The sequence below is a fragment of the Penaeus monodon genome, chromosome 5, assembly GCF_015228065.2.
Source record: "Penaeus monodon isolate SGIC_2016 chromosome 5, NSTDA_Pmon_1, whole genome shotgun sequence".
Classification (NCBI taxonomy): domain Eukaryota; kingdom Metazoa; phylum Arthropoda; class Malacostraca; order Decapoda; family Penaeidae; genus Penaeus; species Penaeus monodon.
Genome location: NC_051390.1, coordinates 13,463,627 through 13,491,222, shown reverse-complemented (window position 1 = coordinate 13,491,222; position 27,596 = coordinate 13,463,627). Strand labels below are relative to the sequence as shown.

Here is a 27,596-nt window from a genome sequence, read left to right as displayed (position 1 = left end):
ATATTATATGAATTTATGAAATACAAAATAATGAAAAAACATGATGATGAATAATATAATAATGCTGATGTAATATTCATAAGTATATTATTAATTGTAATAGACTTTCAAACTATAAATTATTGTAATCACTTTCACAAGGATAACAATGATGATTTTTAAATTGCAAGAGGTCCGACCCAATGAAATACTCATAATGGTTTTTTTAACAAGGATATATGCATATCTATCTACTTTATAAAAGGAACACTAGTGGTAGATAAAACAATTTATTTAGTGTAGAATGTCCAAATGTTGAATAATGATTGGGCTTTGAATTTAACAAACCACCCAGATGCATAAATGATAACAACAAAAGCAGTCAACAATGATAATATTGATAATATGACTTTGTGGCTGTTTGGGGGGGGGTTTTTGTTGATATGGGGGGGTGTGAGGTGTGATTTTTGGGTTTGCACAAAGGGTTTATTTTGTTGTTAGATATATTATGTAGGTCAGATTATGTCCAATTCTCAATAGCATTGAGTCAATCCTCTAATGTAATAATTAATGTGCGGCTGCCACCTCAATACAGCAGTGAGTTTGTTAACCTCACATAACAATGCTACCAGTATCTGCAGGTCTAAGCTGATAACTTCCATTGTCCACCACACTTGGCCTCAGGGGAAAATCTTTGATTGTACTGGAAAGGTAAATGTATTCTTGTTGGATTAAGTTAAAGACCTCAGTTGCAAATTAAGTATAAGCATGCATATCTAATGTCTATTTATGGCGCATGTATGCGTCACTATAGTGGTAAAAAGTATGCATACATATTCAGTATTAATCTGGAATACAGTGTAGTTGACTCAGAAAGTCCTTTATCCACTATTTTCTACTGATGCTTTAAGCACTTCCCTATTTACACAATATTACCAGCCATACTACAGTATGGGTCATCCTGTTGGCCTGTTTAGCCATATATACCCAGGCTATCACTGCAATACTGCCACATCTTTATAAAAAGTAACACAAGGGATATAGGAACTTCTTGAGGAAACTATTTATACTGACAAAATAGCAGTATATATCAATGAGCCAAGATACATTTCTTAGTTATGTCTTTTGGTGTTTTTTATGAACACAAGAAATAGATGCTGGATGCTATGGATATATATGTCACCAGACACATTGTGAATGGATGTTATGCAAATCATGATTATACCAAGTTTAAAATAATAGGAAAATAAAATTCATTCTCAACAACCTCAGAAAGTAAAAAAATATGCAATATGCCATCAAAGTACTGGTACTTACAGCAAAATGACACTATCATCTGGCAACTTCTCCATTCTTCTCAAGAATACCTGAGGTGATCTCAAGAATTTTCTGCATATCAAGTGCCTCTCCTGGAGGAATTCCATACCCTTTATTCAGTCCTTCAGGATTTGAAGGTGTAACACAGTCTAGATGAGGCTCTTTTCGAAGAACATAATCTATGTCTACTGCACTGAAGAATGCTACTGACTGAGGCAAATCTTTGAAACCTAATCTGAAAAAATATGCACAATTTGTTGAAAAGGAGTAAATATTTGTGAGATGTTAATTCTGATGTTAGTTTTTTAAAATGCAATAAAAGTACTGAAAAAAACAAAACTTACATGTGGTTCCATAATAGTAAAATAGCACCCAAGTAATCAAGTGTTGGATCATGATTGGTGGGCTCCAGAAATTAAGTAAAAGTTACACTGTTTCAATTGGAATGCTGAATACAGTTTCAAGTACTCAATATGATCTACTTTTAAAAAGTTAATATACTATTTTGTTTACAAATTTTAGTAAACCTACTACAGCAAAAAGGTAAATATCAATGGAGCCTGATAGTACCTGTAGCCCAAGGGCTTACAAAATCTTAATCCAGCTCTGTTGCACTCGCTCTACCTTTGCCTTTGTCTCTGTAATTCTTACTCTCTCTTTCTCACACTCTTTTTTATTTTTCCACCCCTTCATGTACTAACTTTTGAGCGAAGAGTGAACGTGTCAGTAAGTTGGTGATTTGCAGAGCCAGAGCAGCACGATGGGAGTCTTCTGTTGCTACAAGGTATCTCACCTATAATAGATGTGTGTTTTAATAATTAGTTAAAAATTCCTACAAAAAATAAGGACCCTTCTATTTGAATAATTTACCTCATTAACAGGCCTTCCCAATCTCTTGTTTTAAATTATCCACATAAGTTGAACTGACAAGAAAGTAAGAGCCCCATTTTGTGAGAATATTGTGGGGTGAAAGTAATAAGTATAAGGAGTACTCAATGCTGTATCAACAATTTCACAAAGAAAGGAAAAGAAGGATCATAAAGGAAAGTTGCAACAATGGAGAACTCTTGGAGAATAACAATAATAATAATAAAATAATAATAATAAAAAAATAAAAAAAAAACAATAAAAAAAAAAAAAAAAATAATAATAATAATAAAAAAATAATAAAACAAATGATAAAAAAAAAATAATAATAAATTAGAAAGAAAATCTGAGAAAAGTGAATTGACTTGCTAAGCAAAACAAAACACAACAAACAAACAACACACCACACACACACACACACACACACACCCACACACACACACACACACACACACACACACACCACACACACACACACACACAAACACACACACACACACACACAATAAAATAGAATCACAGGTAATTCTAACATTTCATAAATCAAGTGATAAACGATTAACCTACCTCATCATGGATGACTCAATACAAAATCTCCTTAATAATACCTGGAAGAACATTTCTGGACAAAGCATGATGTGAAGATAATCAACAGTCTTTTAAAATTTGAATAGCAAATGTAAAACGTTGAAATAACTTTTATTTTTTAATGTTTAATGCAATTCAGAATAAGGGCTTAAATCTTTCATAGGCAAGATGATTTTAAAGAAAAGTCAAATTATGAAAGGTCTAAAGTTAATTTTAAAATAATTTACAAACAAAGTCCCTAGTAATTATATAATGATGATAATAATTAATGTAAATATCTGAAGACAATCTAGTATTTTGGACAATGATATGTCAAACCCAATTAACCCACAACACAATAGTGATACAATCTTATAGAAAATTAACCAACATTGAAGAAACCAAACTTACCTGAAACCTGGAAACCATTCCTCTGAGTCATGGTACTGGTCATCCACATACTTTGCTTCAAGAGCACGAGTTACACTTGCCCCTAGTACTGGTGTCGTGGCTCCCAAGACTGGCTATGCTTCTAAACAGTTAACATATACGACTCAGAGCCACCTACCCATTACAGCAGGACCATCCCACAACATCATAAAAGGATGCCTCTATGTGTTATATCTGGCCTGCCTCAACAACTTATTTATCTGGGCAAAAGAGAATTATGATCATATAAGGAAAATGGCTTCAAACATGTACCATTGTGACTAAAAAGTAAAATTCAGTAGTTCTCACTTATACAATTTACAAATCATATCTTGGCAGAAGCCACTGTGATCATAAAATAATTGTTTAAAAATTTTACATGGAATTAAAAAAGGAGGTTGGAAAAAAGAGTTACAATATCCTCAATCTCAAACTGATTAAGGCTTAGGAAGCTGTATGTCAGCACAAATCACGCTTATGGGAGTTGGCTGTTAGAAGGAAGGAGGGTGAGGGTGGCTAAGAGTTGGTGTATGTATTCTGAGGTGTGTATTAGTGTAAGTTGATGGAAGGGTCTGCTTCATTTGTGTGTATTATGTGTTGTGGGAGTCTGTTCCAGTCATGAATGATAATTGTAAAGTATGAATGTTTGAAGGAATCTATACTAGTTTGGTATGTCATATTTCTGGTTGTGAGAGTTATGTTTATTAGTAGTGTTTGCGTGGTGTAAGTAATCATGTTTTATTTATGTTGTTATTTAGTTGTTAATTGTTTGTTTATCAGCAAATTGTGAGGGTGTCAATATTTAGTTATTATGTGATATGTTGTGAAGCCAAAATTTGATGAACCTGGCTAATAAGGTGTTATCTTTTCTAGGTTTTTTTCTTTGTTTATCTGTGTGGGTCTCACTCCATTGCACAATACTCCAGTGCTGGATAAATGTGTGTTGCAAGCTAGGTGCTTTGTGTCTTGTGTGCAGCCATGTAGTTTCCTCCTCAGGGAAACCCAGTGTTCTGTTTGCTTTGTGGTGTATCTTTTCTACGAGTGTTAAATTTTGCTTTTCTTGCTCTATTGTGTATACAAAAGAAAAAAAAAAAATTATATCTCAAACTTGAAGAAGCTTCCTAATGAATATACTAACCTCTTTGCGATCTAGAGCTTCTCCACTGCTTGGATAATTTTCAGTTCCAAGCTGGAGAAGCTCTAGACGCAAAGAGGTTAGTTATTCATTAAGGAAGCTTCTTCAGTTTGGATATAATTTTTTTTTCTTTTGTATCCAATAGAGAAAAAAATTAACACTCGTAGAAAAATAACCAAGCAAACAAACACTGGTTCCCTGAGGAGGAAACTACATGCCACACAGAACAAGCACCTAGCTTGCAACACACATTTATCCAGCACTGGATTGTAAATGGAGTGAGACCCACACAGATAACAAAAAAAATACCTAGAAAATAACACCTTTATTAGCCGGTTCATCAATTTTGGCTTCACAACTATCACATAATAACTAATATTGACCCCTCACATTTGCTGATAAACAAACATTAACACTAATACAACATAAATAACATGTTACTTACCCCACGCAAACACACTAATAAACATAACTCTCACAACCAGAAATATACTCCAAACTAGTATAGATTCTCAACTTCATACTTACATACCTCATGACTGAAAACTCCCACAACAATAAGCCACAAAAAGCAGACCCTTCCATCACTTACACTAACACTCAAACATACACCACTCTTACCCCCTCCCCTCCTTCCTTCAACAGCCACTCCAAAACTGATTGTCTGACATCGCTCCTAGCTAATCATTGAGATTGGATATTGTACTCTTTTTTTCCACTCCTTTTTAATTCCATGTAAAATTTTAAACATTATTTTATGATCACAGTGGTTTCTGCCAAGAATGATTGTAAATTGTAAAGGAAATACTGAATTTTACTTTTTATCCAATGTACAGGTTGAAGCCTTTTCTTATATGATCATATTCTCTTTTGCCCAGATAATAAGTTGTTGAGGCAGGCAATATAAAATGAGGCATCCTTTTATATGTTTGGATGGTCCTGCTTATGGTGGTGGCTCTGAGTCGTATATGTTAACGTTTAGAAGCTAGCCAGGTCTTAGGAGCCACGGACACCATACTTAGGGCAAAGTACTCGTGTCTTGAAGAAAAGTATGTGGATGACCAGTAATGATCAGAGGAACTGGGTTTGTCCAGAGTTCAGGTAATTGGTTTGTTCAATGTTGGTTAATTTCTATAAGATTGTAAAACTATTGGGTTGTGTGGTTAAATTGGGTTGACAATCATTGTCCAAAATACTAATTTGTCCTTCAGTTTTCATTAATTTTATCATCATTATTATAATTAATAGGGACTTTTAAAATTTTTGTAAATTATTTTAAAATTACAATTTTAGACCTTTCATAATTTGACTTTCTTTAAAACCCTCTTGCCTATGAAGATTTGAATGCCCCTATTCTGAATTGCATTAACATTAAAAAAATAAAAGTTATTTCAACGTGTTACTTTGCTATTTCCAAAATTTTCTCAGCTGTTGATTATCTTCACATCATGCTTGTGTCAATGAATGTTATTCAGAGTCAATTAAGGAGATTTGTATTAGCATCCATGATGAGTAGGATTAATCGTTATCACTTGATTTAAGAAATTTTAGAATTACCTGTGATTCTTTTTATTGTGTGTGTGTGTGTGTGTGTGTTGTGTGTGTGTGTGTGTGGGGTGTTGTGTGGTGTGTGTGGGTGTGGGTGTGTGTGGGTGTGTGTGTGTGTGTGTGTGTGGTGTGTTTTTGTTTTTTGGGTTGTTTTTTTTTGCTAGAAAGTCAATTCAACTTTTCTTCAGTATTCTTTCTCATTATTATTATATATTTTTTTTTATCATTTGTATTATTATTTTTTATTATTATTTTATTATTTTTTTTTTTTTTTTATTGTTTTTGTTATTATTATTTTATTATTATTATTATTATTATTTTTTATTCTCCAAGATTTCTCCATTGTTGCCAACTTTCCTTTTATGATCTTCTTTCCTTTCTTTGTAAATTTTTGATACACATTGAGTATCCTTATACTTATTACTTTCACCCCAATATTCTCACAAAATGGGGCTCTTACTTTCTTGTCAGTTCAACTTATTGTGGATAATTTAAAACAAGCGATTGGGAAGGGCCTGTTTAATGAGGTAATTATTAAAATGAGGGTCCTATTTTTTGTAGAATTTTTAAACAAATTATTTAAACACACATCATTTATAGGTGAATACCTTGTAGCAACAGAAACTCCCATCGGTTTCTCTGGCTCTGCAAATCACCAACTTACTGACACTTCACTCTTCGCTCAAAAGTTGTACATAAGGGTGGAAAAATAAAAAGAGTGTGAAAAGAGAGAGTAAGAATTACAGAGACAACCAAGGTAGAGCGAGTGCAACGAGCTGATTAGAATTTTGTAAGCCTTGGCTACAGGTACTTCAGTGCTCCATTGTTTATTTACCTTTTTGCTTAGTGGTTTTACTAAAATTTGTAAACAAAATGTTATTCCTTTTAAAGTAATCATATTGATACTTGAAACTGTATTCAGCATTCCAATTGAAACAGTGTAACTTTTTACTTAATTTCTGGAGCCACCAATCATGATCCAACTTGTTTTACTTGGTGCTATTTTATTTATTATGGAACCACTTGTAGTTTTTGTTTTTTTCAGTACTTTTTTTGCTTTTAAAACTAACTCAAAATTTAAACATCTCACAATATTTACTCCTTTTCAACAAATGTGCATATTTTTTCAGTTTAGTTTCAAAGTTTTTGCCTCAGTCATTAGCATTCTTCATTTGCAGTAGACATAGATTATGTTCTTAAAACCTCATCTAACTGTTTTACCCTTCAATCTGAAGGACTGAATAAAGGTATAATCTCCAGGAGAGCACTTGATATGCAAAATTCTTGGATCCCCTCAGGTATTCTTGAAGATGGGAAGTTCCAGATAGTGCCATTTTGCTGTAGTCCAGTATTTGATGCAATTGCATATTTTTTTTATTTTCTGATTGTTGAGAAGAATTTTTTTCCTATTATTTTTAAATTTGGTATAATCATATTTGCATAACATCCTTCACATGTGTCTGGTGACATATATATCCATAGATCCACATCTATTTCTTTTTGTCATAAAAAACCCCAAAAGACATAACTAAGGTTCCTTGGGCTCATATATATACTGGCTATTTGTCAGTATAAATAGTTCCTCAAGAAGTTCCATACCCTTTGTTACGTTTTTATAAAGATGTGCAGAAATGAGTGATGCCGGGGTATATATGGCTAAACAGGCAAAGGATGACCCTCGTATATGGCTGGTAATATTGGGTAAATAGGGAAGTGCTTAAAGCTCAGTAAAATGTGGATAAAGGAACTTTCGGGTCAACTACATGTATTCCAGATTAATACTGATATGTATGGCATACTTTTTACCACTATAGTGACGCATACATGCCCATAAATAGACATTAGATAGTGCATGCCTTAAATACTTTAAAAATTTCTGGCAACTGAGGTCCTTTCTTAATCCAAACAGAATAACAATTGACCTTGTTTCCTGAGTCTACCAGACTTTTTATTGGACACCTAAGGCATCAAAGTGTGGTGGACAATTGAAAGTTAGCAGTTTAGATCCTTTTCAGATACTGGTAGCATTGTTATGTGAGGTTACAAGAATGCACTGCTGTATTGAGGTGGCAGTCCGCACATAATTTATTACATTAGGGATCTGATCACAATGCTATTTAAGAATTGGACACTAATCTGACCTACTAATATAATCTAAAAAAAACTGCATAAAAAAGTGCCTTAGGCAACCCCCAAAACACACATGCACTCCCCACCCCCATATGCAAACACAAATACCCCCCCCCACAAAACCACAAAGTCATATTATAAATATTATCTTGTTGCTGCTTTTGTTGTTATCATTTTGTGTCATCTGGGTGGTTTGTTAAATTTGCAAGAGGCCCATCTCAGTATTCAACATTTGGCATGCCTCTACACTAAAAAATGTTTTATCTACCACTAGATGTCATTTTTAATATAATAGATAGATATGCATTATCCTTGTGTATAAACAAAAACCATATATGAGTATTAAATTGGGTCGTGCCTCTTGCAATTTTACAATCATAAATTGTTTCCTTGTGAAAGTAAATTACAATAATTTATAGTATTGAAAGTTATTACAATTAAATAATATACTTTGACATAATCATATCAGCATCAGCATTATTATATTATTTCTTTCATCATGTATTTTTTTTACAATTTTTTGTATTTCATAAAATTCATAATAAAAATAATTTATAGTTGTAATGGCAGTACTTCAAATAATATAATATAATATCTATACTACTACTACTACACTACTAATATAATAATAAAAATAAAATATAGCAATATGATTACGATAATGATAAAAATATATTAAATAAGACAAAAAGACTGATAGCAAGAACTGGAAATTTAAACCCAGTGGCCATGGTTTTTAGGTATGGATGGTGGTCAGAATTTCAGTGCTAATTGAACTTCCAGCATCCCAAATTCCCTCCTCTCTCCCCAACTTCAAAATTCATGTCAGGTCATGGTCAGCATAATTTGCGGGTTCTTAGGATAGTTTCCGTGAAAATCTTATTTCACTTACGGACATTCTGACCACCATCCATACCTAAGAACCATGGCACTTTTATTACCAGTTCTTTGCTACATCTTTCCTGTCCTTTATTTAATATATTTTTTATCATTATCGTCACATTATTTCTATTAATTTTATTATTATTATTTTATTAGTAGTAGTATTATAGTAGTAAGTATATTTATATTATTTTAAATTGCCATACAACTAAATTATTATTATTATGAATTTTTATGAAAAACAATAAATTGTAAAAAATACATGATGATGATAATAATAATAATAATGCTATGCCTGATGATGATTATTCATAATATTATTATTAAATTTGGGTATATCTTTCAATACATAAATATTGAATCACTTTCACAAGGATAAAAAATATGATTTTTTAAATTTGCAAAAGGGCCCACCCAATGAATACTCTATATCCTTGTGTATAAACATAACCATATATGAGTATTCATTTGGTTCGGCTCTTGCAATTTTAATTAACAATCATCATTGTATCCTTGTGAAAGTGATTACAAAATTTATAGTTTGAAAGTACTTTTAAAATTAATAATAAACTTATGACATAATTCATCATCAGCATCAGCATTATTTTATTATTACATCCTCATGTATTTTTTTTACAATTTTTATTGTTATTTCATAAAATTCATATAATAATAATTTATAGTGTAAATGGCAGTACTTCAAAATAATAATTATAATATATTTACTTACTACTTACTACAAACCTTAATAATAATAATAATAAAAAAAATAGCAATAATGATGACAAATAATAAATAAAAATATATTAAAATAAAGACAGAGAAAGCTGATAGCAAGACGGGTAATTAACGTCCCATGGTTCTTAGTAATGGAATGGTGGTCAGAATGTCGTAAGTGAAATAAGATTTCACGGATAACTATCCTAAGATAACCTGCAAATTTAATTCTGACATGAACCTGACCAGAATGTTGAAGTTTGGGGGGAAGAGGGAGGAGATTAGGCCTGCTGGAAGTTCAATTGCACTGAAATTCTGCACTAACATAATAACTAAATAATGGTGCATCACTACATGTACCAGCTAAAAAGGGATAACTTATAAAAATACTAATTTACCTATGAACATGTTTAGGCAAGTATCTAAATCTCAGAAAACTGTTATTCCTAGATTTTTACATTTTGCTCGTTGAGACAGTTTTGTTTGTTGGTAACGGCATGTATTATTCAGATCCCTTGTCCTGATTTTTGCATTAGAAATTTTTGATTAAATATCACAGGATATCCTGTCTTCCAGCTGCAGCAACAGAAGTAAGGTTTTGGGCAGTCTTTGTATAACCTGTTTACCAGGTTGGAAACACCAGCAGGGTTGTCCTTACTGTATCAGTATCCTTAGCCCTAAAGCATTCATGTCAATTTTGAAAATTGGTAATTAGCCAGAGCATACCCAACATCGGGCATGTGTATCTTTACTGTTATTACTCCAATGTTGCCACATTTTTTCTACTAAGACAACTGACAATCTGTTGAATTGCCCAGCCCTCTGATTTTTATTTATTTATTTTTTGTTGCTTGATATAGTAAATAAAATTGGGAAAAAGATACAGTACAAAGTGTGCGTTATGTAAAATACTGTAACCACATTTTATTTACATATCAAAAAGTCATGTTTACCCCACATCCCTTATAAAAAGATTGTTGAATATTCAAGTTAAAATATCTGGTTACATTATTAGAAATATGACACATCATTTATGTTCAAGCCTAGCTTATGGTACTTTATTTAACTGATTTGCTCATGGTTATATATTTAAATCACAATCACATAGTATTATTTTTAAAATTTTTACAGATAAAAAATTTAAATTATACAATTTAGAAGTAGTAAAGCATATAATATAAATCATAATTTTATATATTTACATTATAAAAATATGATCTGCATGCATCTACCAAAACTTTTCCTTGATAAACATTTTTAGGGTTAAATATAATTACAATTGGCATGAAAGAAATACAATTTGAAATAAGTATATAGTTATAAATCTCTAAAAGCAAAAACTACAGTGAAATGATCTATGGATCTACTCACTTGTATTATACTACAAAGGATCACAACATTTTTTTTGTGTCAAATGTCTTTTTTTATATATACTGTTTACCTAATTAATTAACCATAATTTTTATCTTTCCTTGGACATAAAATGAATCATATGGTTTAGTTAAATCGTCTGTTTATCTTGTAATTTTTAAGCTCTAAACATTTGAAACCCTAAGAAAATACAGCTAAAGTACGGGCTGCCTTAAACAGAAAAAGAGGTACTTAATAGCTTATAGTTTTGAAAGAAACAATGGACAGTCTTTACAATTAACATTAAAAGGGTAAGTGTATACTTATATTGCATGAAAAAGAATATTGAGAATATGTGAATATATGTACATACCATTCTTCTAGATTCTAAATGGTTTCACAACATGCACTGTTTGTTACAATAAGAGATCCAAACATAAATGTTTTGCACATCAGGACTTTTGATTGGAAGTGCAGCTCTTACGAGCTATTTCCGTGATAGAGCTGCACACATTTCAAAGACTCCATGCATTGTCCCTGCGTCTGGACTTCATCTTGATTATCTGGCAAAAAAGGATTAACATGTTATGTTATTTATGTTCCAAGTGATACAAATATCTTTATTTTGTTTTCAAAATAATAGTGTGGCTTGAAGGAAAAAATCCCAATACCAATCTTTGGAGTGTGATAAATGCGGATTAAGTTCTTTTTTCTGGTCAAACATATAGTCTTTAATAAATCACATAATTATTTGTTTGTTGCATTATTTTTTATTTTTTTTTTTTTTTTTTTTTTTTTTCCCCCTCTCTTCTCTTTTCCCTTCTTCTTCTCATTTTAAACAGGGTTCATTATTCTAAATGAACTGTAAGAGATATATTATTTCCCTACAGTAAAATATCATCTTTCAGTTAAATACTTTTTTCTAAAACTTTTTACTATGTGGACTATGATTTAAAGTTTAAATTCATGTGCAAACTTTTAAAACCCTACTAACAAATTTTTAAATGCTTTACTCCTCTTTTCCTGTGCCACAAATCGGGCAGGCTCTTACATTAATCTTAAAATCCAGAAAAATGTATTTTTAGTCAACTTGGTACAGCTTAGAGCCTATGTACATAGCTCCAATTACTGGTTCTTCCGGCGTACACCACATGGAAAGATTCACAACTTTCCATTCCTTGATCACAGATAAAGAGATAAGATGTTTATATATTGTTTACAAATAATTTTATAAAAACAGCCAATAAAATTGCTTTTTAGTCTAATCTGTTCTCCAATTTCTATGTCACCTGCACTTTCTGGCACACTACTCTCAGGATTTCCATTCACAATGTGCCGATTTCTTTTTTTTTCCTTGAGCTTTATGTTTTTTGTAAGGTCATAGTATGTTCTGACATACTTTTCCTAGAGTAGTAACATGCCTATTTGGCTTTTGGCTTATATTATGTATTTTTATAGAATAAATTTGTTATGAAAATAATAATTTTCCCATTTCTCCTTTGTAAAAAGAATATCTCAGTTGTGTATAAAATGTAAAAAAGCTTGTTTAGTTACAATGGGGTGACACAGCTCACATTTCCTAATCATAAGCACAGCTAAGCAACTTTGCACCCTTTTTCACAGATGCAATGCTGCTATACGTACCAAAAATATTCCATAATGGTTATATTCTGTCGCTGTTTTTTCCAGTTATGAGTATTTATACAAATAAAAAAAATGAGCAAATGTAATTAAAAATGTGAGGCATTAGTCTTTTTTTTTTTTTTTTTTTTTTTTTTTTTTTTTTTTTTTTTTGTAAAATGGGGAATACAATATATTTAACTCTTGAAACCAAAAATGGGTTAAACGGGTCAACTAAGCTAAAGTACTCCTTTTGACTAGTATTCAATAAAGATTTTTTTTTTTTTAACACTAGTAAAACAGCACTAGGATACACTGAACCCTCACCAAAGGGACATGAAACTTTGATCAGAATTCCCTAACCTACTAACACTACGATTTGTTATACTTGTATCATGCATCATCTACATACTTATCATACTATATATTATTAACATTATATATAAACTAATGTAACTCCTATAAAAAATATAACTTATATCATGAACATATTTTATAATCATTATTTTTATATTTTCTCTATATATAAATATATAATATATATATATAAATAAAAATTATATATACATATATAATAAAATTATAAATATATATATTTTATATATTTATTTAGAGAAATATATAAACATATATGATTATATATATGTTATGTATTAATTTTTTATATTTTTATATAGATGTTTACATTTATGTTTATATATAATGTTTATATATATATATATGTATGTATATGTATGTATGTATGCATGCATGCTAACAAGTATAACAATCGTAGTGTTGTAGGTTAGGTAATACTGATCAAAGTTTCATGTCTTAGGTGAGGGTTCAGTGTATCCTCGGGCTGTGTATCTATGTTTAAAACAAAAATCTCATTGCAACTACTACTGTCAAAAGGATTACTTTAGCTTAGTTGACCAGTTTAACCCATTTATGGTTTCAAGAGTTACATATATTGTATTCCCCATTTTACAAAAAAAAAAAAAAAAAAAAAAAAAAAAAAAAAAAGACTAATGCCTCACATTGTAATTACATTTGCTCATTTTTTTTTTTTTGTATAAATACTCATAACTTTGGGAATAAAACAGCGACAGAATATAACCATTAGGGAAATTTTTTTTGGTACATATAGCACATTGCATCATGTGGCAAGGCTGCAATGTTGCTTAGCTGTGCTTATGCATTAGGAACTATGTGAGCTGTGCTCACACATTTGTAACTACACAAGCTGTTTACACTTATAATACACAACTGAGATATTTCTATTACAAAGGAGAAATGAAAATTATTATTACATAACAATATTTATTTCTATAAAACTACATAATTAAAGCCAAAAGCCATAATCAGGCATGTTACTACTCTAGGAAAGTATGTCAACACTACTATGACCTATACAACACATTAAAGCTCAAGGAAAGAAAGAAATCGGCACATTGTGACATGAAATCCTGAGGAAGTAGTGTGCCAAAAGTGTCAGGTGACTAAAAATCTGAGAACAGAATTAACTAAAAGCAATTTTATTTGGTCTGTCTTATATAAATTTATTTGTAAAAAAATATATAAAAATCTTATCTCTTTCTATCTGTGATCAAGGAAATGGAAGTTGTGAATCCTTTCCATGTGCGTGTACGCCGGAAAATCCAGTAATTGGAAGCTATGTACATATGGCTCTACAGTTTGTCCAATTGACTACAATCACATTTGCTGGATTTCAAGATTATATGTAATGAGCCTGCAGATTTGGTGGCACGGGAAAAGAGGAGTAAGTCATTTAATATTTTGTTATGTAGTTTGTTATAAAGTTTGCACATTGAATTTTAACTTGAAATTCATAGTCAACATAGTAAAAAGTTTTAGAAAACAGTATTAAACTGAAAGATGATTTTTTTCACTGTAGGGAAAATATATATCTCTTTACAGTTTCTTTTAGAATACATGAACCATGTAAAGTGAGAAGAAAAGAAGAAGAAGAAAAGAGAGGGGGAAAAAAAAAAAAAAAAAAAAAATAATAATGCAACAACAAAAATAATGTGATTTATAAGACTATTATGTATTGACCAAAAACATGAACTTAATCCCATTTATCACACTCCCAAAGATTGGTTTTTGGGTACTTTTTCCTTCAGCCACCTCATTCTATCTGAAATACAAAATAAGATATCTTAGAAATCACTTCGGAAACATAACATAACATAACATGTTTAACCCTTTTTTTTGCCAGATATCAAGATGAAGCCCAGACGCGGGGACATCATGTCATGGAGTTCTTTGAAATGTGTGCACTCTAATCACGGAACTACTCGTTAAGAGCTGCACTTCCCATCATAGCCCCTGATGTGCCTAAACATTTATTTTTGGGATCTCTTACTTGTAACATCAGTGCAATGTTGTGAAATCCATTTAGATATCTAGACGGGAAATGGTATGTACATATATATACACCATATCTCTCAATATTCCTTTTCCAGCAATTATAAGTATACACTTTACTTATAATGTTAATTGTAAAGACTGTCACCATTTGTTTTTTTTTCATCTAAAATGCTATTAAGCTACCTGCTTTATTCTGTTTTAAAGGCATTGCAGTTACTTTAGCTGTATTTTTCTTAGTTTTCAAATTTTCATAGCTTAAAAATTACAAGATAAACTAGACTGATTAAAACTAAACCATATGATTCATGTTTATGTCCAAAGGAAGATAAAAATTATGGTTATTAAATTTAGGTTAACATGAAATATATAAAAAGACTTTTTGGGTAACAAAAATAAATGCTTGTGATCCTTTGTTATGTACTAATCAGTAGATGTAAGATACCAAGATCATGCACTGTAGTTTTTGCTTGTAGAGATTTATAACTATATACTTTTTCAAATTGTATTTCTTTTCATGCCAATTGTCAATTTATATTTTAACCCTAAAAATGTTTATCAAGGAAATGTTTTTGGTAGATGCATTGCAGATCATATTTATAAAATGTAAATATATAAAATTATGTATTTATATTATATGCTTTACATACTTCTAAATTGTATAAATTAATTTTTTATCTGAAAAATTTTAAAATTAATACTTGTGTTTGTGATTTTAAATATATACACCATGAGCAAATTCAGTTTAAAAAAAGTACCATAAAGCTAGGCTTATACATACAATGATGTGTCATATACTAATAATGTCCCAGATATGTAACTTGAGCATATCAACAATCTTTTTATAAGGGATGTGGTGTATCATGACTTTCTGATTATGTAAATAAAATGTGGTACAGTATTGTACATACACGCACACTCTTGTTACTGTTCTTTTTTTCCCATTTTATTTACTATATCAAGCAACAAAAATAAATAAATAAAATTCAGAGACTGTCATCAACAGATTGTCTAGTTTCTCTGTATTAGAAAAATGTGGCAACATTTGAGTAATAACAGTAAAATTACACATTGCACAGATGTTGGGTATGCTCTGGCCTAATACCACATATCAAAATTGACATGAATGCTTTAGGGCTAGGATCTGATACAGTCAGGACACCCTGCTGGTGTTTTCCACACCTGGTAACGTGTTATACAAGACTGCCAAAACCTTACTTCTGTGCTGCGCTGGAAGACAGGATATCCTGTGATATTCATATCAAATAATTACTATGCAAATCAGGACAAGGATCTGACTAATATCTGCAGTACAAACATAAAACTGTCTCAACGAGCAAAATGTAACATCTAGGGAAATAACATTGTCTTGAGACTTCTAGATACTTCCCTAAACATGTTCAAGTGAAAATTTATTTATTTTTATTAAGTTATCTTTTAGCTGGTATCATGTATGATGCACCATTATTCAGTTATTATGTTAGTGCAAATTTCAGTGCTAATTGAACTTCCCAGCATCCCTAATCTCCTCCCTCCTCCTCCCCAAACTTCACATTCATGTCAGGTCATGGTCAGCATAAATTTGCGGGTTATCTTAGGATAGTTATCCGTAAAAATCTTATTTCACTTACTGACATTTCTGACCACCATCCATACCTAAAAACCATGGCACTTTTTAATTACCAGTTCTTTGCTATCAGTCTTTCTCTGTCTTTATTTTAATATATTTTTTATCATTATCGTCATCATTATTGCTATTATTTTTTATTATTATTATTATTAGTAGTATAGTAGTAGTGTAGTAGTATATTTATAATTATTATTATTAGAAGTACGGGCCATTACAACTATAAATTTTTATTATTATGAATTTTAATAAAAATAAAAATAATAATTGTAAAAAAATACATGATGATGATAATAATAATAATAATCTGATGCTGATGATGATTATGTCATAAGTATTTTTATTAATTGTAATGTACTTTCAATACTATAAATTATTGTAATCACTTTCACAAGGATAACAATGATGATTTGTTAAATTGCAAGAGGCCCGACCCATAAATACTCATATATGGTTATGTTTATACACAAGGATATATCATATCTATCTACTTATATATAGATATGCACATCTGTGGTAGATAAACATTTATTTATGTGAAAGGGCTGTCCAAATGTATGAATACTGAGAGGGGCCTCTTGAAATTTTTTAACAAACCACCCAGATGACACTAATAATGATAACAACAAAAGCAGCAACAATGATAATATTGATAATAATGACTTTGTGTGTGTGTGTGGGGGGGTATTTTGTGTTTGCATTGGGGGGGGTGAGTGCATGTGTGTTTTGGGGGTTGCACTAAGTGCACTTTTTTATGCAGTTTTTTTTTAGTATTATATTATGTGGGTCAGTTTATTGTCCAATTCTTAAAATAGCTACTTGTTGATCAAGACTCCTCTAATGTAATAATTATTGCTGGACTGCCACCCTTCAATACAGCAGTAGCAGTTCTTTTTTTAACCCACATAACAATGCTACCAGGTATCGGCAAGGATCTAAGCTGCTAACCTTTCACTTGTCCCACCACACTTGATGCCTCCTATGGTGGTCCAATAAACTAGTCTGGTAGACTCAGGAATTCAAGTGTCCAATTGTTATTCTGTTTGGATTGAGTAAGGACCATCAGTTGCCGAAAATTATTAAAGTATTTGTAAAGGCATGCACTATCTAATGTCTACTTTATGGCGCATGGTATGCGTCCTATAGTGGTAAAAGTATGCATACTATTTCAGTATTAATCTGGAATACAGTGTATTTTGAACTCAGAAAGTTCCTTTATCCACTATTTTCTACTGATGCTTTAAGCATTTCCCTATTTACACAATATTACCAGCCATACTACATAGGGGTCATCCTGTTGCCTGTTTAGCCATATATACCCAGGCTTCACTGCAATACTGCCACATCTTTATAAAAGTAACACAAGGGATATAGGAACTTCTTGAGGAAACTATTTATACTGCCCAAATAGCAGTAATATCAATGATCCAAGATACATTTCTTAGTTTATGTCTTTTGGTTTTTTTTTATGAACACAAGAAATAGATGCTGGATGCTAGGGAAATATATATGTCACCAGACACATTGTAAATGGATGTTATGCAAATCATGATTATACCAGTTTAAAATAATGGGAAAATAAATTCATTCTCAACAACCTCAGAAATAAAAAATATGCAAATATGCCATCAAGTACTGGTACTTACAGCAAAATGACACTATCATCTGGCAACTTCTCCATTCTTCTCAAGAATACCTGAGGTGATCTCAAGAATTTTCTGCATTCAAGTGCCTCTCCTGGAGGAATTCCATCCCCTTTATTCAGTCCTTCAGGATTTGAAGGTGTAACCAGCCCTAGATGAGGCTCTTTTTCGAAGAACATAATCTATGTCTACTGCACTGAAGAATGCTACTGACTGAGGCAAATCTTTGAAACCTAATCTGAAAAATATGCACAATTTGTTGAAAAGGAGTAAATATTTGTGAGATGTTAATTCTGATGTTAGTTTTTTAAAAGGGCAATAAAGTACTGAAAAAAACAAAACTTACATGTGGTTCCATAATAGTAAAATAGCCCCCCAAGTAATAAAGTGTTGGATCATGATTGGTGGGCTCCAGAAATTAAGTAAAAGTTACACTGTTTCAATTGGAATGCTGAATACAGTTTCAAGTACTCAATTGATCTACTTTTAAAAATTTAAATATACTATTTTGTTTACAAATTTTAGTAAACCTACTACAGCAAAAAGGTAAATATCAATGGAGCCTGATATACCTGTAGCCCAAAGGGCTTACAAAATCTTAATCCAGCTCTGTTGCACTCGCTCAAAACCTTTGCCTTTGTCTCTGTAATTTCTTACTCTCTCTTCTACACTCTTTTTTATTTTTCCACCCCTTCATGTACTAACTTTTGAGCGAAGAGTGAACGTGTCAGAAAGTTGGTGATTTGCAGAGCCGAGCAGCACGATGGGAGTCTTCTGTTGCTACAAGGTATCTCACCTATAATAGATGTGTGTTTTAATAATTAGTTAAAAATTCCTACAAAAATAAGGACCCTTCTATTTGAATAATTTACCTCATTAACAGGCCTTCCCAATCTCTTGTTTTAAATTATCCACATAAGTTAACTGACAAGAAAGTAAGAGCCCCATTTTTGTGAGAATATTGTGGGGTGAAGTAATAAGTATAAGGAGTACTCAATGCTGTATCAACAATTTCACAAAGAAAGGAAAGAAGGATCATAAGGAAAGTTGCAACAATGGAGAACTCTTGGAGAATAATAATAATAATAATAATAATAATAATAATAATAACAAAAACAATAAAAAAAAAAAAAAAATAATAATAATAATAATAATAATAATAATAATACAAATGATAAAAAAAAAATAATAATAATAATGAGAAAGAATATCTGAAGAAAAGTTGAATTTGACTTGCTAGCAAAAACAAACAAACAACAAACAAAAACACACACACACACACACACACACACACACACACACACACACACACCACACACACACACACACACACACATGACACACACATGACACACACACAACACACACACACACACAATAAAATAGAATCACAGGTAATTCTAACATTTCTTAAATCAAGTGATAACGATTAATCCTACCTCATCATGGATGCTAATACAAAATCTCCCTCTAATGTTGTACTCCTGGAATAACCACTTCATTGACACAAGCATGATGTGAAGATAATCAACAGCTGGGAAAGAAAATTTTGGAATAGCAAATGTAACACGTTGAATAACTTTTATTTTTTTAATGTTTAATGCAATTTCAGAATAGACCATTCAAATCTTTCATAGGCAAGACTGATTTTAAAGAAATGTCAAATTATGAAAGGTCTAAACTTGTAATTTTAAAATAATTTACAACTATAAAGTCCCTATTAATTATAATAATGATGATAATAATTAATGTAAATATCTGAAGACAATCTAGTATTTTGGACACTGATATTGTCAAACCCAATTAACCACACAACCAATAGTTATACAATTCTTATAGAAAATTAACCACACATTGAACAAACCAACTTACCTGAACTCTGGACAACCCAGTTCACTCTGCTAGTCATGTACTGGTCATCCACATACTTTGCTTCAAGAGCACGAGTTACTCTTGCCCCTAGTACTGGTGTCCGTGGCTCCTCAGACCTGGCTATTGCTTCTAAACAGTTGAACATATACGACTCAGAGCCACCTACCCATACAGCAGGACCATCCACAACATCATAAAGGATGCCTCTATGTTTGTTATATCTGGCCTGCCTCAACAACTTATTTATCGGGGCAAAAGAGAATTATGATCATATAAGGAAAATGGCTTCAACACTGTACCATTGTGACTAAAAAGTAAAATTCAGTAGTTCTCACTTATACAATTTACAAATCATATCTTGGCAGAGCCACTGTGATCATAAAATAATTGTTTAAAAATTTTACATGGAATTAAAAAAGGAGGTTGGAAAAAGAGTTACAATATCCTCAATCTCAAACTGATTAAGGCTTAGGAAGCTGTATGTCAGCACAAATCACGCTTATTGGAGTTGGCTGTTAGAAGGAAGGAGGGTGAGGGTGGCTAAGAGTTGGTGTATGTATTCTGAGGTGTGTAGTGTAAGTTGATGGAAGGTGTCTGCTTTGTTTGTGTGTGCATTATGTGTTGTGGGAGTCTTTTTCAGTCATGAATGGTAATTGTAAAGTATGAATGTTTGAAGGAATCTATACTAGTTTGGTATGTCATATTTCTGTTGTGAGAGTTATGTTTATTAGTAGTGTTTGCGTGGTGTAAGTAATCATGTTTATTTATGTTGTTATTTAGTTGTTAATTGTTTGTTTATCAGCAAATTGTGAGGGTGTCAATATTTAGTTATTATGTGATATGTTGTGAAGCCAAAATTTGATGAACCTGGCTAATAAGGTGTTTATCTTTTCTAGGTTATTTTCTTTGTTTATCTGTGTGGGTCTCACTCCATTGCACAATACTCCAGTGCTGGATAAATGTGGTTGCAAGCTAGGTGCTTTGTGTCTTGTGTGCAGCCATGTATTTCCTCCTCAGGGAACCCAGTGTTCTGTTTGCTTTGTGGTGTATCTTTTCTACGAGTGTTAAATTTTGCTTTTCCTTGCTCTATTGTGTATACAAAAAGAAAAAAAAAAATTATATCTCAAACTTGAAGAAGCTTCCTTAATGAATATACTATACCTCTTTGCGATCTAGAGCTTCTCCACTGCTTGGATAATTCAGTTCCAAGGCAAGATTTTGTCCCATATTGTTGAGGTACCATCCTTTTTGTCCCTTGGTAGTTGCAAACAGTTGGGTGGCACGTTGCTGAGTTTCTTCTTCTGATAATTTAGGATTGAACTGCCGCAACAGCCTTTGAATAAAGCGTAATCCTGCCCCATAAATTCTTCCATAATTGATAACCTAAAAGAACAGAGGGAGTAAATAACTGATGCTTCATGACTGACATACATTTTTGAAACTACCTTTAGAATTCTACAAAAGTATTCTTACTTAATCACTGCATCTTAAAATGCAGAATGATGAAGACAATGAGACAGCATAGTTATTGGAAACTAAACGATATATAAAATCAAGTTAGAACACAAACACAAACAAACAAACAAACACACACACACACACACACACACACACACACACACACACACACACACACACACACACACACACACCCATACACACACACACAATTCACCTTTGCATGATCACGTGATATGCCAGCTGTATTGGCAGTTCGACTGTGCATATCTGAACCATCAGACTTTTTCCCTTGCAATGTCATCCAGCCAAGGGCAGTAGCTCCATGCTCACCAGAGAAATATGCATCACCAAGCACAGCAGCAATCCACAATTCCTGCGAATCAACATCTGCTCCAACAAAATGGTACCCTGGAAGAAATAAATATTCAGATGTTAGTATCAAAACATTATCTTATTTTTACTGTACTTGAAAATATCATAAATACAGTCTGATAACAGGCTTCAAGTAAAAAAGAGGAGAGAGAGAGAGAGAAAAAAAAAAAGGACCAACCAGGAGGGGCTTCAACCATGGCTTTCAGTTCAGAACCGATGCGATCTACATAGGCATTAGAGGCGGTCATCCATGTCGGTTCCACTGCACGCCGAGTGACTGTACCCGCTGTTACTACCATTGGCAAAATAATACCAGTCCCACATTCCTTCTTTTCATTAGCTGGAAGGTACAAACATGTCATAAATACAATACTAATAAATTTTGTACATGAAATGTATATACCTACATGGCAGTGATTGCAAACCAAAATGAAAGACATAAGACTATCTTATTTACTGATTTACAGAAATTTGGCAAAGTTTAAAGATACAGTAACTATTATAACATGTATTCTTGCATATCTGTGCAGAGATGGATTAATCTGACACATGCAATTAATTTAATTAATAAAACCTTTACAACAGATACAATTCAAGACAAAGGAACCTGGATATGAATCTCACCTTCTGATATATCTTTACCACTTTTATCATTCTGGTCATTCCATATGACCATCTGGGAAAGTATTCTGTCTCTGTTATTCCGCCAATATGACAATGATTTACTGGTCTTCAGAACTAACTCTGCTATATCTCCAAAGTAACTACTTAAAGTTTTGTCTTCAATTTTCAGAAGAAAGTCTTTTGCAAGGGGATTACCCACACGATTGCTTGGTCCATCTTTATGTGGCAATGGAACAAATACAACACCAGGAATCCCAATATCATACCCTCTTTCTTCATCTTTTTTCTTTTGATTTTGGTCACTTAATTTCCTTTTTTCATATACATTAACGCCTGAATCACTCTCAGACAAAAGGGACAACCAATCTTCTTCTGTTTCAGGCAGATCATTGGTCTTATTTTCTTTATCTTTTAGGAAACTTTCAATATCAATTTTCTGGCCAGCATACATCTTATAGAGAGTATTCACTGGAAAAGTCTGACACACACTGTTGCTGTCCAATGTTGTTTTCTGATATGATATTTCATTCACACTATCATACATAGGTTTCAAGTATCCCCAACCATATTTTTTCTCATAATGCAGAGGAAGCCCATTCCAGGTTAATCTTAGCAGTCTTGGTACAACCTGTAAACTTGTGCTCATGTTTTCAGGTTCAGGTGTACCTTCCCTTTCACCAGTGTGCGCGCATAATTTCCTATACCAATTTGGATACCCAGGTAATTTCTTTACTCTTCCTTTTGGTACTGACCAGTCCAGACTCCAAAGCCATGGGTCATTTTCATACTCTTTGTTATCTACATATTTTAGTGCTCCCCTAGCTTGTTTCACCAATTCTTCATTTAGCAGCCTTTCCATTCTATGGAACTCAGACTCTGCAGCACTGATATACTTATGCCAGTTCTGTGTTACCGGTAAAAATGTTGTTCCCATTTCTAACATACCAGCAAAACTTACTGGATGAGGAAGTCGTTCAAAAAATAGTGGTAACAACTTTACTAGTACCATGTGTGTAGCTTTCACATCATTAGCACAGTAACTCATCAGATTTTGAAAATCTTCTCGAATCTCAAGAATACTGCCTTTGACAAATACATCTCGAGTATCCTTTTTCAGTTCTTCATCTGTGCGGCAGTAAAACTTAAAGACTTCATTAAGACTGTTTTGGCATCCAACAAACATCCAAGGAAGCCTAACTTTCTTATCTGCATTTTTATTTTTGAGCATCATTGCTCTCTGCTCTGAAATAAGTCCACTTACAGCTATGTGTAATGACATTGTATCCACAAAACGTAATGGCGTTCCCTCCACTTGGTATTGCTCACATACCCTTAATCTATCATAACTAACATTATGCCCAATGATAACTCTTGGCATGCTCTTGTCCTGTTCTAAGCCAGTTTCTTTCAATGATTCAAGAGGTATAAGGTCATTGTAAAGAACTTCTTTTCCTTTTCCTTCTCTTTGATCTTCAACCAATAAATTACTACACCAAGAATACCAATACTTATCTGAAACTGCAGTGGCCAAAGTTGGCCCTTTCACTTCTTCTACCACACACTTCAACATCAAACTCAAGCTCTACAGTCTGGGTAATCAATGCTGTGAAAGTTCCATTAGGATTTAACGAGTCCACCTGAAATAAACTGGCATGTTATGGGAAAACTTGGTATATCAGCACCTACATTGATTAAGCAGTCTTATTAGGGTGCACATTGCTCTTCGCCAATAATGCGGAAATGCTGGATCAGTTCCTTATCTCTTAATGGAGGCAAACTTTGAAATCAAAAGTCAGGTACAACAGATGGTCTTTTCCCCACAAAGCCTGAGCCAATAAAGATGTCCTTGCTTCTCTCTAAAATCATCTTCAATCTCCTGTTCTTCTTCGGAGTACAGTAGAAAAAAATTGTTCATATAGGGGAGAGAGAAGCATCTGAATTCCAAGCTTACTCTCCCTATACATTGTACTGGCAGATTTCTTGTTTTGAATTGCCATTAAATTCTTCTATTAAATTTATCTTAGCTTGATTCAGTGTTCTCCTTTTTCTCAGCTTCTTTCCAGATTTTTTGACAAATCGAAAGTTTTTCCCTCATCTGACAATCATGTAATGTTCAATCAATGGTTTTACCTGAGTTCTCACTCATAGGAATTTCATTTATTTGATCAATTTTATTCTTATTTAATATTCATTTTCCCTTGATAATAACAATTTTTTCTTTCCTGGTGAAGTATTTGACTTCTGATGAAAAATCTTCTGGAACATGTCTTCCTTTTTTGGAACTAGGTAACCTTGCTAATAGTTTTTGTCTCTATCAATATTTGAGTCACTTGGGACTGAGTTCTTTTTGCCTTTTCTCCTTGGCCTCCACTTTGATATCTTTAAAAATGTTCCTCTGAAGAGTCTTAAGAACATGATTTAACGGAGAATGTATATGCTGTTTCATTTGTTTCACTACTACTGCTGAATCTTCCCATATCTTTATAAATTCAGAAAAGTTCGCTGTGTCAATTACTTTACAATTGCTTATGAGATTGGTGCTCTTTTTACAATTCTCTGCATTGGTCTCCTCATAATATGAAATACTGTCTTGATAATATAGGGATTCTGATAGCGACTGAAGTCTTCTGTGAATGAGGCTATTTTCTTGTTTAATGGTCCTTCTAAAGGTTCTGGTGTTGATTTAGGTCTAGGGACTGCAGATTAATCACACCGTGTATTGCCAAGACTGCCATAGATCTTGGAAGGTGGCATAAAGCACTGGTAACTGTCTATTATAAAGGCACCTTCTATCTGCAAGAGTGCATGGAAGCGGGACACATCGAACGAAAAAACGAAACCAGAGGAATATAGGACAATAAAAGAGGGAGAAGAAAAAGATGAAAAACAGACAGAAGAAAGATCGAAACCAGAAAGAAAAAGAGGAGGAAGCACGCGAGAGGCGGCGAAGGTGGACACCGGCACCGGGGGAGGGGAGGGGACAGAAGACGGCGGGGCAAGAGGAAGCAGAAACAGAAGACGATGCGGAGGGAAAGAGAAAACCAGGGAGAGGGAAAGAGGCAGGCATATCAATGGAGGAGAGGGGAGAGAACAGAAGGAGAGAAAAAGATAGGGCCAGCAGGGGAGGACGCGCCAGGGACAGGCACAGATTAGAGAGCAGGCGAGAGAGAGAGATAGCAGAGAGAGAGATAGAGAGAGAGAGAGAGAGATAGAGAGAGAGATAGAGAGGGGTAGAGAGGGAGAGAGGAGAGAGGGAGAGAGGAGGAGGAGGAGAGAGAGAAGCAGAGCGAGAGAGAAGAAAGATAGAGAGAGAGAGAGAGAGAGTGAGATGATACCAGAGAGAGTAGAGACTAGAGAGGGAGAGAGAGAGAGATATAGAGAGAAGAGAGAGCGAGAGAGAGAGAGAGATATAGAGAGATCGAGTGAGAGTAGAGAGGAGAGTATAGAGAAATATTAGCGAATATATGAGAGCAGATAGAGCGATATAGAGGTATATAGAGTAGAGAGACGAGAGAGAGGCGAGAGAGGAGAGAGAGGAGCATATATTAATATATAGATATTATCATATAATTAGCATATAAGATGAGATAGGAGAGACATATGAGTAGTATGAGACATAGTAGAGGATATTAAATATAGATAGCAGATAGGATAGAAGACTAGATATATATATATATAGAAGAGAATATATAGTATATAGAGATATATATATATGTATGTAGTGTATGTATAAAACATACATACATACATACATAAAACAGAATATTACACACACGCAAAACACACATATAGGTAATAAAGTAGATATGATTCCTATATATATAAGTAATAGCTAGAATAGAGAGAGCAGTATAGATATAGAGAGGGGATATGAGAATATAGTGAGAAGAAGAGATATGATATCAGAGACTAGATATAGAGAGATAGACGATATATATAGTTATATTGTATATATGTTGACACACACGCAAACACACCATAGATGGACATGAAAGGATAGAGATAGATGAGAGAGACATAGAGAGAATAGAGAGAAGAAAGAGATTAGAGAGAGATATATAGTAGATATATATATATATATATAAAATCTATAGCAGATAGTAGATATTATAGAGATATATTATAGTAACCTAGATATTAAGAGATATATATATGAATATACGGGTAGTTATTAGTATATATATAGATTTATATATAGGAGTTATATAAGATATTTATATATATATTATAATTGATATATATATATATTTCTATATATAACTATTTATATATATATATGATATATATAATATTTTATAATATTTAATATTAGATATATATAATATATATATCTATATATATATATATATATATATATATATATTAATATATATATATAATAGTAATGCAGTAAATTGTGGGTGTGTGGGTGTGTGTGTGGTTGTGTGTGTGTGTGGGTGTGTGGTGTGGGTGTGGGGGTGTTTCTGTGTGGTGTGTGATGTGCGTGTGTCATGTGGGGGTATGGGATATATATATCGACTATATTAGATGATATATAATATATAAGAGATATATATATCTATATTAGATATAGATTAGAGATATATTATTATATATGCATATATAGGACAGACATGTAAGAGAGATAGTCGTATACATACATACATATAGGTATTGTACAACACACACACCACACACACCACACACACACACACACCCACACACACACACACACACACACGCACACACAACACACACACACACACACACACACACACACACACACACACACACCACACACACCACACAAAACACACAAACACACAAAAAAAAAAAAAAGAAAAAAAAAAAAGCACGAAGGGGGGAGAGCTACAAGAATGATAGAGAGAGAGAGAGCGAGAAGAGAGAGAGAGAGAGAGAGGAGAGACGAGAGAGAGAGAGAGGGAGAGAAGAGAGATACAGAAGAGAGAGAGCAGGAAGAATGAGACACACCACACCGACCACACACAAACACACACACACACACCACACAAACAAAACACACACACACACAGTAGAGAGAGAGAAGAGAGAGAGAGGAGAGAGAGAGAGAGAGAGAGATGAGAGA

At 32.8% G+C, this 27,596-nt stretch overlaps 2 protein-coding genes across 5 annotated transcripts in view; both read right to left on the bottom strand.

The window, feature by feature from the left end:
• LOC119572994 (5'-AMP-activated protein kinase catalytic subunit alpha-2-like) overlaps positions 1-27,596 on the bottom strand; it is a 122,123-nt gene that overhangs the window by 17,698 nt on the left and 76,829 nt on the right. The gene's annotated exons all lie outside the window — the stretch shown is intronic.
• On the bottom strand, positions 1,285-24,048 carry LOC119572997 (DNA polymerase subunit gamma-1-like). Its single transcript, XM_037919984.1, is given in 8 exon segments — positions 1,285-1,531; positions 1,998-2,089; positions 19,621-19,715; positions 20,054-20,360; positions 21,215-21,436; positions 21,729-21,922; positions 22,065-22,226; positions 22,511-24,048. Coding segments are annotated over 8 exon segments (2,670 nt in total). The 5' UTR covers positions 23,889-24,048; the 3' UTR covers positions 1,285-1,311.